This window comes from Merops nubicus, unplaced genomic scaffold, assembly GCF_000691845.1.
Source record: "Merops nubicus isolate BGI_N331 unplaced genomic scaffold, ASM69184v1 scaffold10581, whole genome shotgun sequence".
Classification (NCBI taxonomy): Eukaryota; Metazoa; Chordata; class Aves; order Coraciiformes; family Meropidae; genus Merops; species Merops nubicus.
This window is the reverse complement of record NW_008589037.1, coordinates 8,810-27,688: the sequence shown is the minus strand read 5'-3', so window position 1 is coordinate 27,688 and position 18,879 is coordinate 8,810. Positions and strand designations below refer to the sequence as shown.

Here is an 18,879-nt window from a genome sequence, read left to right as displayed (position 1 = left end):
GTCACTGCTCCAGGATTTCCTATCAGTTGTCACTTCTCTTTTCCTTCTCCTGCCCTTCTTTCTACCCTGCTCTTGGCCATGAATCCCGGGGCGTTCTGTTGTGCCAGCTCTGCCAATCTCCAACACCTTTTTTTTGAGCTAACTCAGTTTAATCCAGCAGAAAACTCTCCACTGCTTCCTGCTGGCTCAGTGACTGTAATTGCCTCATGGAGGATCTGCCCAGCTCCACAGGAAGATACGTGATTGCAGAGGAGAAAGTGGGGTGTGAAGGATTTCCCTCTTCTGGTAGAAGTGAGCTCTTACCAGGGCTGATCCCCTTGCATGGCACTCACAGAGTCCACTCAGCAGAGCACTGAATCACTACCTGTTTTTAACCTTGTGCTTTTTAGAACAAAGTCCACTGTGTTAAATCATACAAGGACTTCTGAGAGCTTTTACCCTCAGGCCTATCTTCTGTCCTTTTGACTCCAATCATTAGTTTACAGCATGTGATGGAGAGCTGCATGTTGATTTTGGTTTGTGTACATGCTGAAAATTTCCTGGAGGAGCTTGAAAGAACTGAGAAAGCTTTGTAATATATAATTTCTCTCTTTTCTGAGACATTATTGAAAACTGTGTCATACTGTCACACAAATCCACAGATTACCATTATTCCCAAAGCAAGAATTTAACCATTAGTTGAAGAGGGAGTTGTTCACATCAGCCAGGTGAAAATCCTCCCAGATAAGCACATCCTTCTCATGACTTGAGTCTTGACACTACCCATATGTGCAGCTTCATAATCACGCCTCAGAAGAACAACTACTGCCACTGTAATGCTGCAAGAGTTTGTTGGACCTGGAGGGCCTTTTCTGCCACTCCTACTGTGCACTTCTATCACTGTCTTTAAAATGGCATTAATACACTTGAACTTGTGAGATATTTTGGGGAGCTGAATTAATGGAAGACTTTGAAGTTTCTGAACGTTGCACTTTCTGGAGTTTAGCTTGCTGAGCTGCCTATCTGTAAAGTCAGAAAAGTGTTAGTGAACAAGAGAAAGAGAAAGACATGGTGGTAGGTAGCTGGGAGGTATGGATGGGTTGGGGCTGCCTCATCTGAGGTGCCATCCAACTTGGGGAAGCTGCACTGTAACCTGTGCCCTCACTCCTGCAAGACACCCAGCTTTCAAAACAGTCTGAAAATCCTTTTTTTTCAGATACATTTTGAAGGTGGGTCATGTGGTAAAATTCATACACACACAAACACTTTGTAGATATTGTCTGTTTTTTAAAAGAGACACTGTGTTGTGGAAGGACTGTTACGACTCAGCTCTACTTGGTTGTTCAGATTCTACAAGGGTCACTTTTGAAAATGAAATAAGAGCTATGAAACTAAAAACAAAAAAATCCAGTCAAAGCTAGTATAATAGAACACATCAAAAATTATATAAATTACAATTTTTAGCATTATTCACAGATGTAAAAATAAAGGGAAAATACTATTTTAAGCTGCAGTGACATGTCCCTTTTTAATAGTGCCTTGTCTATACACTTATCTTTGAAACCCTTCTGGTAAATTTTCCACACCAGAAATCCCTGAGGTTGCTTGCTCAGTTAGAGCCACACTATAAATAACAAATGATAACAGAACTACACTGGCTATGCCTGTGGAAGAGTTTATGCTCTGAACTGGTGGTTTCTTGTTTTGCAGGCTATCACTACATCTGTTTGAGGAATGAGAGGAACCAACCATTGACACTGCCAGCTCTCTTTGTGTACATAGAGGTCAAAGACTATGTACCTGATACTTACGCAGGTAATTGTGTGACATTTTGCTGCTGGGGAAGGTAAAGGTTCATTGAAACACAAAATGAAATGTGTGTAGATGATTTGCCATGTTGGGACAATCCTGTGAACAAACCCCTGCATCTGATGGATCTTTATGTCTCAGCGCTCATACGAGCTGGAATCAGCTCTATACAAGGATAGATTTAAAGGCCACACTGTGCATTTTCAGTGAGAAACAGTAATTTGTATAGCTGTTTTGATTTTTAGGAAGAACGGACTCTCTATACCTCATGTGAAGCAGGATCCTAGTTGGCTAGTGCTGTAAGCTTTGAATATACATCATAAAACACTGTGCAGAAAGTGCACATCTACGAGACCCAAGCACAAACTCAAAGAGGGTTCTTGCAGAGTATTTGACACGATGGTGTACTACCCTCCACTGTTGTTTCTAGGACACAGGAGTACCTCTCAGCAGCAGATGTGTACAAAAAAATACTGTCTATTTCATAAAATGGGAGGAGCAGTGGAACCATAACAATAAGCTCTTTGAAACTGAAGTATTTGCATTATTTCTAGATGTGATCGAGGCCTTATCCAATCCAATCAGATATGTAAACTTGATGGAGCAGAGAGCTAAGCAGCTGGCTGCACTGACTCTGGAAGATGAAGAAGAGGTGAAGAAAGAGGTAAGGGAGGTTTCAGTGTCTCTGCAAATTATGTTATAGTATTTAAAAGCACCTATTTTGTCTTAGACAAATACCAAAAGTCCCCAGGAATTGTCTGTGCTGTTTACTGGAACACCTGTAAACACCTTACAGTTGCAAGTTACTGTTCAGAGGTAAAGAAACACCAGAAGCTGAATGAAACCCCATGTTATGTGTATGCTAATTTGCAGCTTTGTTACATTGTATATTAAATATTTGTAAGTCATTGCCTATTGCTTTCCAGGGTGATGCTGAAGTTCCCCTTACAAAAAAGACAACTCTGTGTCAGCAGCTTTTCCTGAAAATATTACAGATTTTCCAGAATGTCAGGCTCTGTTTCTAGAGAGGTTATTCTATTCAGAAACATTTATGTATCTCAGATTATGATGTCTTCCTAAACTGCCCTCAGCTCTGGTGCCTGTCTTCTTCAATTCTCAGATGTGCAAACCTCATTGAACTAGATTTTGTAACCAAGAATACATTCCCAAAGCAGACCAGAGGAGTGAAAGTCATTACAATTCAGTGGCCAACAATTTACTCTTTGTGCAGTGTCACAAGTTCGGCTGAATGAGGACACTATGAAATGCTCTATAGTATCTTAGACATTTATCTAGGACACTCTACACATGAGGTTCTATTTTAATAGCAAAGCCTTTTTTTAACATAATCCTTTAAATACCTTAGAGGTCATTTTTACTTTTGAAAAAGTACATTTTTTTTTTCCTGGTCTACGCATGCTTATTTGATAGAAAAATTCTGTCACAGAGTATCTTCTAAAGCAAATGGGAAAAAGGCAAGATAAATTGTAGTGCTATTATATGTCAAGGAGCTTGAAAGCCCATAGCATAAAGGAGCTTGTTTTGGAGTAGCAGAGGAATATTTTTTAAAGGAAAACTGTAATTATTGTAGTGGTGCATTTGCTCAAAAGGTACAACCAATTCAGTTAGATGCATTAGCAAGGGCCAGGTATAAAATTGCTGCTTTAGGTAGCAATCTAAACACCACCACTGTTACCTTCTGTTTATAACCCCCCATTCTGGGTAAGATATTTGGAAGTCTTGATTTGGCTGATCATGTGATGGGATGACATTTCTTCATCAGGCAGGCAGACTGTTTTCCTTACCTATGAGAATCACATCAGTTAATAATTGAAAATACGTTCACTGGCAACATAGTTAAATAAACCCAAGTATGTTTGCCAGAAATGTACACATAAGTGCACCTGGATTGGATTTTCCTGTCTTCAGATTCACATTTACACACTATAAATGTTTGTGTGCCAAGCTGTGCTGTCTCCTGGCAGGCTCCACCTCCCTGCACAACTCCTTCCCTTCCCTCACAACTTTTTATTTCCCTTCCCTCACACATATTTATTTATCTGAGCTGGGTTCTTGCAGCTGTCAAAGGAAAACAGAGTTTTTTCTTTGCTGCTTAGATGCTTCAGTTGATCTCAGTAAGATGTTCCCCATGCTTCTTGCAAAAGAGTAGTCAAATAAGATACTAATAGTGAATTGTTTTGAACAAACAAATTACCTTTTCTCTGGGCTTCAAATTACACTGCCTGTTAATTACCAGGGCAATAACATAAAGGGAGAATGCTGAAGAGCTGTCAAAATTTACACCATCTTTTTTTGTATTTATTCATTACTGTGAGGGTGACAGAGCCCTGGAACAGGCTGTCCAGAGGGGTTGTGGAGTCTTCTTCTCTGGAGGCTTCCAAAACCCACCTGCACACCTTCCTGTGTAACCTGCCCTAGGTGAACCTGCTTTGGCAGAGCAGCTGGACTAGATGAGTTCCCTGCCAACCACCACCATTCTGGGATTGACCTGGCCTTAGAACAGCTGTTTTTGCAGGGTGGAAGCATGGTAATACCTACAGTGTGGGTTTTAACTCTACTCACCTCAAAGCATTGTAAATCTTTGAGCATACAGGTTGTTGCCTTCTCTTCCCCTGCCTGGTGTCCTTTACAGACAGGACACCAGGACAGGAGGAATGAACAACAGAAATTTACAGAATGTTCCTTGGGATGAATTAATCCCAGCCTAAATTAGATGGATGTTTGTACATTTTTGCTTCCCACCCCAGTCAGAGGAGCAGAACTGTGTTAGGGGTCTAGGAAAAGCTAGCCAGAGCAGCACAGAGGAGACCTCCCAACCCCAAAATGTTGCAGCTTTTCTCTGTAGAAATAAAAAATAGGCCACATAGATATGTAACTGTATGAGTATGTATCTTTCTCCACAGCAAATATATTGTCTTGCAAAAGACATGGCAACATGTGTAATATGAACCATTTTCTGTGAATATTAAAACTATAAATTAAAAGGCTGGATTACATCATGTTTTAAAAAGAGCCTAAAATATTCCCCACTAAAGAAAAATCATGTTTACTTTGCCATTCTCTGTGATGAATTATGAGAAGAGAAAGTGCTTTTTAATGAGATTAGATTGCTTGGTGTAGTGAAAATTAGTCTTTATTCACTTCCTGATCCTGTCTCACATTTCTGTTTTTTAGTTTCTGAAAACAGCTGTTTTATGTCCCAAACTGACAGGCTGTATTAATAGCTTCTCAAGAAGCTGTGATCCAGCATTTAGCACCACATACAAACCTAGTCCCCAAAAAAGAAGCTAATACCCACTTTCCCATGCAATGACTTTGGGGCACAAACTGGCCAGAAGTCAGGAATTCCAGCTTTAATTTTATTAAATGTTGATGTTCTCTATAGCAAACATTGTTTTTATTAAACTAATTGAATCCTGTAAGGATTGTATTTTAAGGAGAACTCAGGGGTTAACTACGTTTGTGTGTCACAGCTACAGCTTTTGCCACTCACATTGTTCCACTGTCATAAGTGTTGGCTAGATCATGGTTTTCCTTGTTCTATTGCAGTTGTCCCTACTTGATATAAATGAAGTTTTTTGGCACTGTTTTTCAGTTGCATCATGTTTCTGACTACAGTATCTCTCTCTGATTTTGGTAGAAACAGGCTGCTGAGACAGAAATCCTTTTGGAATATCCAATATGTTGTCAGGGCCAAGCTGAAGGAAATCAGCAGCACGAAACAGATCAAAACGTGTTTTGCCTCTGTTGATGCAGTGCAGGCTGATATTTTGCAAATGTGGAGCAATCAAGGGGAAAAACCCAACAACTGTGGTATCCTGCCTCTGCCTGTAATGTGATTACCATCAAAGAGTGAAATGGAGGCAGCTGAAGGAACAAATCCAAACCTACCCTGAGACACCATGGCAACTGGCCACTCACAGGGACAGCAGGAAGCAGGGTTTGGCCATTTCAAAATAAAAATTGCTTTGAATGACCTTCTCCTGGCTGAGTGCTGGGTGCTTGCCTACAGCCTGATGGTCACAAGGAAAGTTATAAGATATTCAATCCATGTTACAATGTACACTGTAAGCCTGAGCCTTTAGGAAGCTGGAGAGAAAGAGGAGATTGTGGAAAATGCTTAAATATTTGGATACCACAGATATATTTATGCAGCAGGATGGAGGTACTGTTTACATGTTATCCATGGAGTGTAATTACAAGAATGTAAGATCTTGGGAATCAGAAGTATCTCTCTGTTCTGTAAGGTCAGTGAATAATGATAGTGCTGTGTCTGTCTATGAAATTTAGAAGTAATTTTGTGTACACGTTTTGTTCACAGCAGGGACTTGAGTTGCATTTCCATGCCAGCTTCTACATTATTTCTCAAAAGGCTTTATGTCAGAGAACAGTGCTTTTCAATAAAATACAGATTTCACATCTGGTGCAGCTAATAGATACTGTACTGAAAAACGTCCCTGATGAGTTACATCCACTTAAAATAAAAATACTTTTTCAGAATGATACATGCTCTATTTCTTCTTGAAACTTATCCTGCAAACTGAACCACCTGGATTACCATGGCTCTTGAGGATATCTCTTTTTTTTTTTTAAGTTTTCTTTTAGAGTGATTTGCATATTTACAGAGTTTTTAATTTTTAAAGAGGCTAAACTAGACTTGCAAATAAATAAATTAAAGTCTTTTAGCTGGGAAGAGTAATGTAAATCACTATTTAATTTCAGGTTGACCATGGAGATGCACCATCTGAAGCTAACAGTGAACCCAGGCCAACACCAGCAGAAAATGGAGTAAATTACACTGCCTCTCTTACACCGAAACCAGCAACTCAGGTTGTCCATAGCCAACCAACACCAGGTAAAAGTAAACCAAAAAAACAAGGGAAAACAAAGATAGCCCCATGCTTTCAAAATAAATCTGGATCATATGTTTGCATGTGCTTCATGTTTAAGGAACAAAGGGATATTTTGAATTTGCTTTGGTTTTATAAATTAGGTAGAAATTTTCCCACTGTTTTCATATTCTGCCAGGGCCAGTCTTCTTCAAATAAACAAATAACTTCTATGTAAGAGTGGCTTTTGTGGTGGAACTGAAGTGCATTATGAGCAAGAAAATTTACTGGAGTTTTTTTTATTGTTGCAAGTGCAGGAATCTCTTTAAATGGTTTTTATAAATATGCTTAATTTAGGCACGTAGTTCCATCTTACTCCACAAACAAACAGTCTTAGATACTTAGATATTTTGTATTGCCATATGCTTGTTAAGTGTGTTTAATTTTATGACTGCAGTCTACACAGGCTTGATCTGACTCCCAAGGAGCTGGATTCATCTTTGTACAGAAATTTTACACTGATACCATACTGTAGGGCAGTTGTACTAACTGTCAGCCTAATACCATGTAAATAACTTTTATGTGTGGTACCAGTGAGTTTACTAACACCCTCCTCATAAGTAACACAACAAAGCTCACATGGGTTTTTGGAAGCTCCTTTTCATGTTGGACCACAGGATTGGTGGTGTCTTCCATGTTGCTATTCTTCTGCTCAAGAGATGTGTTTTCTCAAACAATTAATAAAGGATAAATAATATGTTGTGTGTCACCTCCTGTGTTTTAATATGCAATCAAGCAGCACAATAATGGCTGTTGTTTTAGAAGAGTTAGAATTAGTTCTCTCTTTTACCTCTAGGTTCGGTGAAAGCACCTGCAAAGACAGAAGATCTTATTCAGAGTGTCCTCACAGGTAATAAATACATGTTTTACACTGCATCAATGATGCTTTTTTGTCAGGAAAAACATACATTTTATAAAGCTGGCCACCAGGCTTAGACATTTCTTTGAGTTATTAGGCCTGCAGTACCTCATTGAGAATGTAGATACCACGTTTTCTTCTTCAGCTTTGAAGTCATTAAATGTTTGAGCATGTTTCATTAGATCAGTATTGGGTGCCAACAGGGAATTTTTAAAAAATACTCCATTGTTGTAGTTTCACAAGCATAACATCATCATCTCATGCAGACAGAAGACCAGCATTATTATGAGGACAGAAGCTAAATTTGCTCTGAATATTGTGAACAGGAGTGAAACCATATTCTCTTCCTTAGACTTGCAGTGTTCCCATTGCTCCTACAAAACTGAAAGTGCCATTACATTTAGCAAGCTGCCCTGTCAGTTAGATAGTGCCCTGCTATTCAATTGGGAGTCACATCCTCCAGCGTGGAGTTAACGTTTAGACTGAAAATCTTTTAACTCTTTTTATTTTGTAAGCATTCTCCTATATTAGAGCCCACTCCATGTCCAAATCTTGGGTAGGCCTACATTTAGGGGTGGAAGACAGATAAGACACATTAAATTCTGCTTGTTGGTTGCCTTTTATGCTGTCTCCCTCATGTGCAGCAGAAAGAGGCTGGCTTAGGTTGTGGGAGTACCTGTTAGATACATACTATCAGTCTGTTGTCTGGGAAGGGGTCTCCAGTCTGGCTTTTCCAGTGCTGTGACTCCAGATCATGCAAGTCACCACACCCTTCAGTGCTGATTTTTGGTTTTTTTTAACTGCTGATCTGGTGCTGATTTCAGGTCAGGCCAGCAGACACTAAGCTCAAGCTGTGATCTGGGTTCACAGAGCAGAATACCCATCATAGCTGCTGTTGGACTGACAGCACTGGAGCACTGCTCCCAGCATTTAGCTGCTGATCCTTTGCTGGACTGACAGCCAGATGGCCACTCTTCTCATGCAGGGTCTCCATCAAGGGAGAAGTGAAGTGTCTCCCAAAATACCATGGTGATACCAAGACAGAGGCCTCCAGCCAATGCCCAGGTCGAGGAGGGGGGCAGGCAGCTGAAGTGCTGTTTGGGAAGAGGGTTTAGGCATCAGAATGTTACAAAGCCCACCAGAGAGAAGGGAGACTTGGTACAACAGGTACAAAGAAATCTGTGGTCGTATCTGTTGAAGATCATGTTGATGGAAATCTTTTACATCTGATGGACATTGAGGAAAGAAAGTACCTGGGTTTTATTTTGCTACACATCATGGTGTTCCAAATTTTCATCTCACTTCTTACTCTTCTATCAATTAAATTTGCCAGAGTGTTTTCCATCTGGTTGGCTTATTTCCAGAGAACTCTACTCAGTTATTTTAAGGTGGCACATTTCACTTGTCTGCAGTAAACAGCCTTGTGTCGTCTCATTGCTGCTCATGGCAGTTCCTTAGTTCTCTGATTGAAATCATGCCTTACTAGAAAACTGAAGTGGCTTTTGTTACTGTCATTGTAGAAGTGGAAGCACAGACCATTGAGGAGCTAAAACAACAGAAGTCTTTTGTTAAGCTTCAGAAGAAGCACTACAAGGAAATGAAGGACCTTGTGAAGAGGCACCACAAGAAAACCACCGACCTTATCAAAGAGCACACTGCAAAGTACAATGAAATCCAAAATGACTACCTGAGAAGAAGAGCAGTGTTAGAAAAAACAGCAAAGAGGGACAGTAAGAAAAGGTATGTTGAACATAGCTTGCCCATTGTTGGTTTTGGAGATCTTTACTCAAGTTTTCTTCTATAGTAGACAATTAATACAGAGGTGACATTAGAGCAGAGAAAAAAATCAAAAGCAGCAAGAAGTTGGGGCCTTTGATATGGAAATGATCAGGACAAAGCCTTCTCAATGGTGTGTGCTGCTTCTCTGCTGGAGCTTAACCACAGACTGTGAGAGGGGACATCCCCTACATACTGGAACAGTTTGGAGACCAGACTGCAGCATGAAAGAACTCAGACTGCTCTGGATAAAGTGTTTTACTTTCCTACTCAGGTCAACTGCAGCACATTTTTATTGGAGCACCCTCTCTTCCATGCTGACCTCCTTTAGGAGGAAGAATATCAGTTCCATGGAAACTCTTGCCCCACACTTAATAATATAACTTTATAATGTATCTCCTTTTTCAAGCAAGGAGAAGTTCAGGAGTTTTTGCAGCCAGCACGCATGGTCATCCTGCCTGTATTAAACAATTGGTTTAACATAGTTTTTAACATAATTTTTGAAAAAGAAATTAGGTAAGTACAAAAGTCCTTTAACTTTCACCTAAAATTGATGTAGCTACAGTTCTTAAATATGAAGACATTTAATAAACATTAAAAAAATTACTTGATACTTCTTGGTAGGATTCCATCAGAGAAAAAAGCCACAAGCATGCTCTGGCTGCCAACCTTGTTGATAGTACCTCTAAATGTAAGTGACTGGGACTTGGGCCATAACTTGTCCCTAGGAAGAAGCTTATTCATTTATGCTTGCCTGATGACAGAATGTCATTGGGCTTAATAAGAGCTTAACACTCATAATTTATCTGTGTTCAGCTGGCTTTAACTGTTGCCAGCTCTCAGGCTTCCGGGCTCTGCACTTGAGTTTAACAATCTCCCTGAATTACTAGTTGTCAACTTCACACAGTGATATTTTATCTGCTGTATTTTCCATCATCATCATGCATGACAGATAGCAGCAGACAAAACAACGTCGTGTTTCTTTCTTTTCTCTAGCATATTCTATTAAAAATTTAAGCAGAAAATCAAACTGAATAAATAAAATGACTCATTTATCTTTGAGTAAAAAGTTGGGTTTTTTTAATTGTGCTATGATCTGACCATAAATCATTCATGATGTCAGGCAATAAAACCCTGCAGTCTATTACGTGGAGCTGTCTCAGTGATTTCAGAGATGTGAAGGTTTTTTTTTGTGCAGACACAGAGAAATCTGAAGGTTAAAAAATCTTAGGGTGAATTTTAAAAGGGCAGGAATATATTTTCAGAGCTTTGCAAACTTGAAAGTATGTATTATCTCAAGCAGCAGACTTCTGATGGAATACTGCGTCCCAACAAAAAAGGTCATTTTTATAATTTTAAAATATTACTGAAGCTATTGGCATGTAACTGCAAAGTATAAATCACTGCTTCATCAGGAGTCCTTCTATCAGATTGCCATAAAAATATGTTGTTTGTGGCCATGTTTTGTGCCCAGGTCTAAAATTGGGCCAAGATTCAGTAAAACCATTGTCTATAGGAGGCTTGAAATATTGCTATGATTTATTTACACACAGGCACAAGAGTTTTACTGGTGGCGTTCTGAATTTTGATGATTATGTCCCTTCAAAGACTGTCTTACTATTTTAGCCAGTATAGGCCTTATTTCTTTTCCCCAAAAATACAAGAGAAATGTCAGCTTTAAAATGTATAGTGTAATAGCATAATATGCTGACTTTAATATTCATTATTGCTGTCTGTCTTCTGGCTCTGTATTTAAATTATCCTCACCTCTCACACTGACACCACTTAAACTCTAAGCAGAATATTCAAATACAATAAAAATCCAAGAAATAGAGAGAGGCTACCTTGGGGTTTGTTTCCTCAGGCCGGTGAAAGGAGCTTCACATTATTTCAGTTGAGGTAACTCTGAACTGACAGCAGCTGTAAACTTGACTTGGGAGAGAGAAGAGAGGCAGCCAGTGTAGCAAGTTCTCTGCATTGTGATCTCTGCAAATTTCTGAGTAGCAAACTCGTTTTTCTCCCAGTGCTGGCCCTGTCCAAGGTTGTGCTGTTTTGTCCATCTCAGGCACTGTGTTGAAGTTTCCCTGGCAACTGATTTGACACCCGAGTACAGCAATAAACACAGCAGCAGAGCAGAGACACAGCATAATTTTGTAATTATTATTATTTTTCTTGGCGTTAGCTTAGTGCTGGCCTGAGAGTGATACTGCTTTTGCTGCTTATTTTTAACTTGAGCAGTTTAATGTCATCATGTCTCCTTTCACAATTACATCTATCCTTCCTTCTGTCTTAAGGAAGGAAAAAAAACCTCACCAAACTGTTTCGTAGTGTTGCTTTTTAGCTTCCTCATTATATTTTTCCTTTGCTCCTCTGTGCTGCCTTTCTGAGCTTTACTGGGGTGTTAACTCTCCTCCTAAAGCAGGCAGTCCACAGAGCACTCTCCTCTGTGTGTGCTATGCGTGGTATTTCCTGAAGGGGGTGAGAAAATACCAAATAAAGGGATGTTCCTACCATTTGAAGTATTTTATAAATGCAGATGTAAAGTTAGGCTTTTAAATGTGTTGCTAAGTGCATGCAAGGATGACTCGGTTTTCAAAATACTTAGAATTCAACATTTCTGCTGAGGACTGTGCTGCTTTGAAGTTCAAGTTCCATGTGTGGAAGTGGATAAACAAGTTCCATGGGCATCTGCTTATGGGGAATCTTGACAGTTACATTTATAGCTCATATATGCTAAGTCTGGTTCACACAACTATGATGGGTTAATTAAATGCATTTTAAAAGCAATAGCCATCCCGTTAATAAACTGTTAATATTTTTTTTCCCTAAATATTAAATGATTTGACTTATTAGAGCTAAAATCATCTTCTGACCCTGTATGTGGTGCTGAGAAACTTCTTATTGGGCTACATATAACCACCTGCCTTAAAAGCAAGGTTTAACTATGGGGCAGAGTGTCCGTGCCTAGTCACCAAGAGCTTAGCAGTGTGTGTGTCTTTGCAGATCCGAAACGGGCAGCCCAGACCACAGTTCTTCAACCATTGAACAGGAATTAGCTGCACTGGACTCTGAAATGACCCAGAAGCTGGTGGAGCTGAAGGAGAAGCAACAACAGCAGCTGCTAAATCTCCGACAGGAGCAGTACTACAGTGAAAAGTACCAGAAACGAGAGCACATTAAGCTGGTACGTTTGTTATGTCATCTGCTTTTCTTTAGCAGTCTCAGGGTGAGTAAGGAAAGCAGCTTGACATTATAAAGTGGGGCTTCCTCTTACTTGGAGTCCATTTCAGAGCTTGATTTCCCTGTGGTCTGCTGCAACTTCAAGGGGTTGTTTTGTCACTCTGTCACTAACACTTGTAACAGCTTGGACGGCTTTGGATGGAAGGCAGAAAGGCAACAGGATTATTACTGCTGCTAACACAGAGACCTTACCTCTAGTTACGTAAGTCTCACTTCACTGCAGCTTTTGGATGATGTTCCTGTTTTGTTTTGTCACTTCTTTAAACATACAACACTCAAGGAGGCAGGATTAGCTGGAAAATAAATTGAAACGCTATGAAAATAAATGAAAATAGAATCAAACGTTCCCCAGGGCACAGTGTTGTGCCGAACAGTGTTCCTGGTGCAGATGGATGCTTTAAGGGGAAGCAGGACACAATCTGTGTATGGTGAAGGAGTATTTTGTGTCCATCAGCCTAAGCCAGCTTGTGTTTTTACAACTGGAGTTTGGCTGACAACTACAGAAGGATCATTGACCCTCTGAGCTGAAGCAGAGGAGCTTGGGCAGATGGCAACTGATGCTGATGGATATTCTCAGGCAGAAAAAAACATTTTTTAAAGGCTGTTGTGGGAGTGCAAACTGATTCTCAACTCCAGACAACCCTCTCTCACAGTTTTTTTTCTATTACATGATGTTTTGCCTCACTGCTGTTGGGTGATTTGTCTGCTCTGCCCTGCTGTCCTAAAAGGGCAGGTCAGAGGAGTGGTACATGTGGATATCCCTCAGCAAGGCCTTTTCAGAAATTCCTTCCTGTGGATCAGAGCACAGAGCTGCAGTTCATTGTAAAATGGGACATGGCATTTCTCAAAGCAGCTACACTTTCAGCATTGGCCACTTAGGTAGTGTAAAATTCATGTATTAGCACAGAACCTTCAGACACTTTTCCCTTTGAGCTGTGCAGGAGTTAATACTCCAATTAAAGTGTCCCTGGCAGCTGAGAGATCCTCTCTGATGTCATTCTTTTAGAGGAGAGCCTATTGTCTGTATCTTTTTTCTTTTATCTAAGGAATGAAAAGCTGGATCAGACTAGCTAGGCATTATTATACAGTCTCTGAGAGGATTACTTTACAGAAGCAGACTTAAACTAGAGGGGTGATCAAACCCAATAGGGCCCATTTCCCACTTTAATTCACCATTCATTGAACTTGCAGACAAGAGCTGTCCACATGTCCTCTCCCATCAGCATCACCACCACAAGCATGCTTTTCTGCTAGCAGTTTCAGAACAAATGAGGTTGGACCCAGCTCTGCACAGCAGATTTCAAAGCAAGGACTCAGATTTTTTGCATCCAGGATTCTGATATCAAAATGCAGGCTATGATTATCTATGCTTAGCTTTCTTTGCTCTTCTGTGTGAATTTTCAACATCCACCTCACCACTCTGAAATCCAAGCTGCTCCATGGAATAATGCTCAGTGCAACACTTTCAAGTCTGCTACAGACATTTGAGGAAACTTAGATGCATGCATGATGTGTAGCTGAAAATAGCTATTTTGTTTCTTTTGTTTATTTTTTTTTTTCTTTTAATAGCTTATTCAGAAGTTGACAGATGTAGCAGAGGAGTGTCAGAACAGCCAGCTAAAGAAACTGAAAGAAACCTGTGAAAAGTAAGGTGCTATTCTCCTTATAATTGAATACTACTCCCTGTGGGTTTTGTTTATGTACTTTTTGAACTGGACTTTACTTTTTATGCTTTAGAGAAAAGAAAGAGTTGAAGAAAAAAATGGACAAGAAGAGGCAGGAGAAGATCACAGAAGCAAAGTCCAAGGATAAAAATCAAATGGAAGAGTAAGTATATCCCTATCACCTGTTATGAGGAGACAAGTTTTTTTTCACAACTGGAAAATCAAAGAAAGTTCTCAACCCTAAAAATAAGTAATTTAATTTCTGGGATTAATGTAATCTCCTGTTCTGTGAGCATGGAGAGCCTGGGTCAGCAGCAGAGATGCTGTGTGGGATGGGACATGCCTGAGTGGCAGGAGAGATGCTGTTAATCCAGACACTGGTCCTCTGGGCACAAATACAGTCAGTGGCTTCAGTTCCTGCAGGATTTGGTTTCACCTGAATTTGGGTTTCTATTTGTGAGTTATCTTTGCTTCTTAACTCTGTTAAAGCTGCTCTCCAGAAGAAGCAGAAGCAACACACTGGATGGTTTGCTCTGCTTCAGGGGTAGATTCCCCCCAGAGGCTGTGCTGCTGATCTCCTCCAGTCAGTGTTAGGCAGCGTGCAGTCACTTCAAGTGGCAGAGAGGGGAGAGCTGAGCTGAGGGTGCAGTGTCTCTGAACAGGGACAGGAATATTGATTTCATTTATGCACCACCAGACAATACAAGCCGTAGCAGTGCAAGTTGATTATATTCTTCCCAAGGGCACAAGATCTAGGTTTGTTTGTCCTCCTTCATTTGTTTTGGCAAGCAGTTCAAAAAGAAAATGGAGCATTTTAATCTTGCACTGTTTGCTCAGATATTCTTGTTATCAGTCTTGATTTCAGTTAACATATAAGGACAGTTAAAAACACAGGAGGAACAAAAAAAAAAAGAAAAATCTAGAATATCTGAGTTTTACCAAGTCACAAAGAGACAAGTATGTTTGGTTTTCTACAGGTCAAAAGGTTTTGGAGCCTCTCAACACCAATGTAAAATCTGTGTATTCAGTTACACTGTAAGAAGGTCACTCACACACAATGATCTGCATCAGATAATTTAAGAATCAATAATAATTGATGATGAGAAAAGGGAGAAATACTTGATATCGTTAGAACTGATCAGAGGGTGTGGAAATCATTAGAAAAAAGTAGTCATTACAAAAACACTATAGCAGTAAAAATCAATTTTAGTAGGAAATGCTGAGAGGTTGATGAGACAAGAGTGAGAAAGGCTCAGAAACAGACAAGCAGAAATTCTTTTTTTTTCTTTTATTCTTTTCTCATTTTTCTCAAGGGCTTTCCTTTGCCAGGCTTTTCAAAGAGCCCTTGGGAAGAGAAACTACACAGGAAACTCAGCTCTCCTGTGTCAAGTGACAGGGTTTGTCCTCGCTCTTGCAGTAGGACAGAGAGCAGCAAGACCTGATGAATCCCCTGTGAGTTGTCTGAGCTAGGCTGCTGTTTACTTAAAGTTTTTACACATGTTTGGGAAAGAACATTACATAGAGATAATATATTGTAATAATTGCTCTTCCTTAATTTTTCTAATTCTTAACATGCAACCAGGTGTTGTTTATCTACCTATACCCATCAGATTTTAGTGCCACCAGAGCAGCAATTCACTGTGCTTGACTTAGGCAATTAGTTTTTAGAGTACTGTCCTGAACCTGCTCAACTCAGGTAGCCACAAATTGTTATTTTATGTGCATTTATCCCTTTGTGGGATCTCATCTTCAGCCTTTGACCAATGGTTACTGAGTAACTATCTCACAGAGTCACTTAAAGTTCAAATATTTCCTCCAAGTTCAGCTTTCCATAGCAAAGCTGAGGACCAAAGTCAGGTCTGCCCTGCTCTGTGTGAGAACTTTGCCATTGCCTCTGAGATGTCACCTCTGCTTGCTGACAGAGCTGTCTCTGCTCACTGACACAGACTATTTCTCTACTACACAATGTGCCACGATGTGGCAGTGTGCATCTGCTGATGACAGCATCCTCTCCTTGACTGACTTTTGGGCATTCAGAAACCAAGAGGTGGCAGTACCCTCTGTGGAAAGCCTGTTGTGAAAGAGCAGGGGGGTTGTTGCTGTAGTTCATGGGGAAGTCTGAGCCCTTTGTACAACAGAGATGCAGCCTGTTGCAAAAGGCACACTTGGGAGGTGGATAATAGTTAAGCAGGCAGATCCCTGCATTCGAAACAGAGCTTTTCTTACTTTGTGAGGGATTAAGATACATTGCTGTGATCCTGCTGACTCCAATAACTTGTTGACTGCTTCTCCCCAGAGAGAAGACTGAAATGATTCGGTCGTACATCCAGGAGGTGGTGCAGTACATAAAAAGGGTATGTCAGGCCACATTTGTTTTTCATTCTAGGGGGTAAAATGTCCACTTTCATACTTCAGGTCCTATTAAACTGCAAGATCTAAGCTTTGGTATAAAGATTCTGCAGGTGCTGATTTTTAACAGATGCAATGTAGACCTCTCTTCCCATGCCAGTTAAATGAAAACTGGGATTTCAGACAGATCCTCATTAATTATTAGTCAGTGTTCAGGGCTGGTCCTGAGAGGGGCAGATTTTAATACAGTTATGATTTTGTCTTTGAATATGCTATGTTTATTCAAGGAAAATGTAATAATTTTTTTAATTGGCTTACTGTCTCATGAATGCAAAGATTGCATAAGGAACTTTGAAAGTCAATAAACGTTAAATTGCAGGGTATATTTTTACTTTAATTATATTTGCACAGTTACTGAAATGCACAAGACATTCAATGAGCTTGGTAAATACAAGTCAAAGGATTTCATTACAGGTGTTAGCTTTTCTGAAAGTATAGGTGATTTATATGCACAGCAGTGTGTTGATGTGTGAGATCTCTATGAAACATAAGCCACTATTGAATTTTCTCTCAATTTCAGTGCAGAGAAAGTTCAGCTCCCAAGTTAGCCTGTTTTTGCTCACAGAGGCCTTGGTTCAGGAAGCAACCTAAAGAATTGACAAAGTAAGTGTACTTAAGGCCTGCTGGAGTCAGCCACATGTCAGAGTGCTTTAAATGAGGCCCAAAATTTATTAGCATGCTCATTTAGGACTCTGGGATGCAAATCCATTTCTTCTGGGAACGTGGTCCATATTGCACAGCTTGTACAATAAAAGTTAAAGCAAAATAATATGATGTTTTAAAATGCATTATGCTTTCAGTAGCATTGGAAGTCTACCATAACTCCTTTAGACATCTCTGACTAACTCCCATGTGTGAAATCTGAGATATATTGTCCGCAGACAACTGTTAGAGCAGCAGTGCTCAGGAATGCTTGTGCCAATGCTGTGTGAGTTTATGTCAGAATTAGTCATAGTTTGGATGACAACATTTTAATTTTGATTGATGAAGTATTAGGGGAAGACGTGGGAAACTGAGGATGTGCAATCTCTGACAAAAGATTCTCTGCTGTTTTCTTATAGCTAGAAGATGCTCAGAGTAAAAGACAGGAGAAACTTGTAGAAAAACACAAGGAGATTCGGCAGCAAATACTGGATGAAAAGCCCAAGGTAAAGAGATTTTGAACATATGTTATACTGCTAAAAAATGTCCTTGAGGAAAGAAGGTGCTCTTACTGCAGGTAGGCTGGCATTTAAACCTGAGCAAGCCCATTCATAGCATCAGAGCCATTGTCTCTACTATTCAGCATGGAAACAAAAAAGTCAAGTAGCAGCCTAGTATGGAGCACCACTTCAAACACAGATGTCATAGAACGGGGTTTGTTTTTTAGTACTCATGCTGTTAAAAAGCTTCCAGTGTAAATGGTGCTTCTGCCCAGCAGAGTGTGCCCTGCTCTCCATTGTGCCTCAGCACTGACAAAACAAAACACAGTTTACAGTGAAAAGAAAAAGAGATATCTTTTTAGCATGCTTGCCGCAGATCTGTGTGATAATTGCTGAGGATATATTTATGTGGAAAATAATGAGCTTCTTCATAACAATAGTGCTTAATGTTCTACACTGCTTGCTGGATTTTCCCTCTTTGAGTTTGTGCACTGCATCTACATGTTCTGTTCTGAAATACAGTTTTTGATCCTAAAGATTGCGGGCTGACTTTTGCTTCTAGTGAAGCTGATGATAGTTTTGCCATTGACTTCAGTGGAGAACGTTCAGGGTCCTCCAGTAGCACACTGTTTTTCTGTAGGAAGACCTAGGTAACTATAAAATTTGAATTATGTGGGGAGAGGGACTTGTTTTCAGCAGAGTTCATATCCAAGTATGATTCTGCACAGCCCATTGTGTCATGTCTGCTTTCAGTTTTTCTGCACTTGCTCAGATGTGTGTTCAAGGCTTCACTTTTCATTTGTCTGTGTCCACAGTCCTGATGCTTCTGTGCTTGTATTACAGCTTGAGTTCTAGCATTGGGTGTGAGCTAATCAGTGTTGTCATGTCATTTCTGTGAAATATCCAGAGAATAAAATAGGTTAAGGTCTGAATCAGTAGAAGTTCACAATACTTTTGAAAAACAAAAATGTTTCCACTTCTGATTTTCTACTTATCTTCTTAAAATCATGTTTATAAATAAGCTGGAACTTTTTGATATCATGGGCATCTGGGTGTAGAGACTGTACACAATAGTATGGTTTATATTTGAT

The 18,879-nt window shown here is 39.9% G+C and overlaps 1 protein-coding gene across 1 annotated transcript in view; it reads left to right on the top strand.

Annotated features, from left to right (window-relative positions):
* The window catches only part of PLCB1 (phospholipase C, beta 1 (phosphoinositide-specific)), a gene marked incomplete at both ends in the record, with an annotated part of 53,203 nt that extends 35,409 nt beyond the window's left edge, over nt 1–17,794 (top strand). The window contains 10 exons of the mRNA XM_008949454.1: nt 1,690–1,794; nt 2,343–2,452; nt 6,532–6,664; nt 7,495–7,548; nt 9,078–9,297; nt 12,337–12,517; nt 14,143–14,219; nt 14,311–14,400; nt 16,534–16,591; nt 17,708–17,794. Of these exons, the coding sequence (XP_008947702.1) occupies nt 1,690–1,794; nt 2,343–2,452; nt 6,532–6,664; nt 7,495–7,548; nt 9,078–9,297; nt 12,337–12,517; nt 14,143–14,219; nt 14,311–14,400; nt 16,534–16,591; nt 17,708–17,794 (1,115 nt within the window). The remainder of the gene's footprint in view (nt 1–1,689; nt 1,795–2,342; nt 2,453–6,531; nt 6,665–7,494; nt 7,549–9,077; nt 9,298–12,336; nt 12,518–14,142; nt 14,220–14,310; nt 14,401–16,533; nt 16,592–17,707) is intronic.
* Between the last annotated feature and the right edge of the window lie 1,085 nt (nt 17,795–18,879).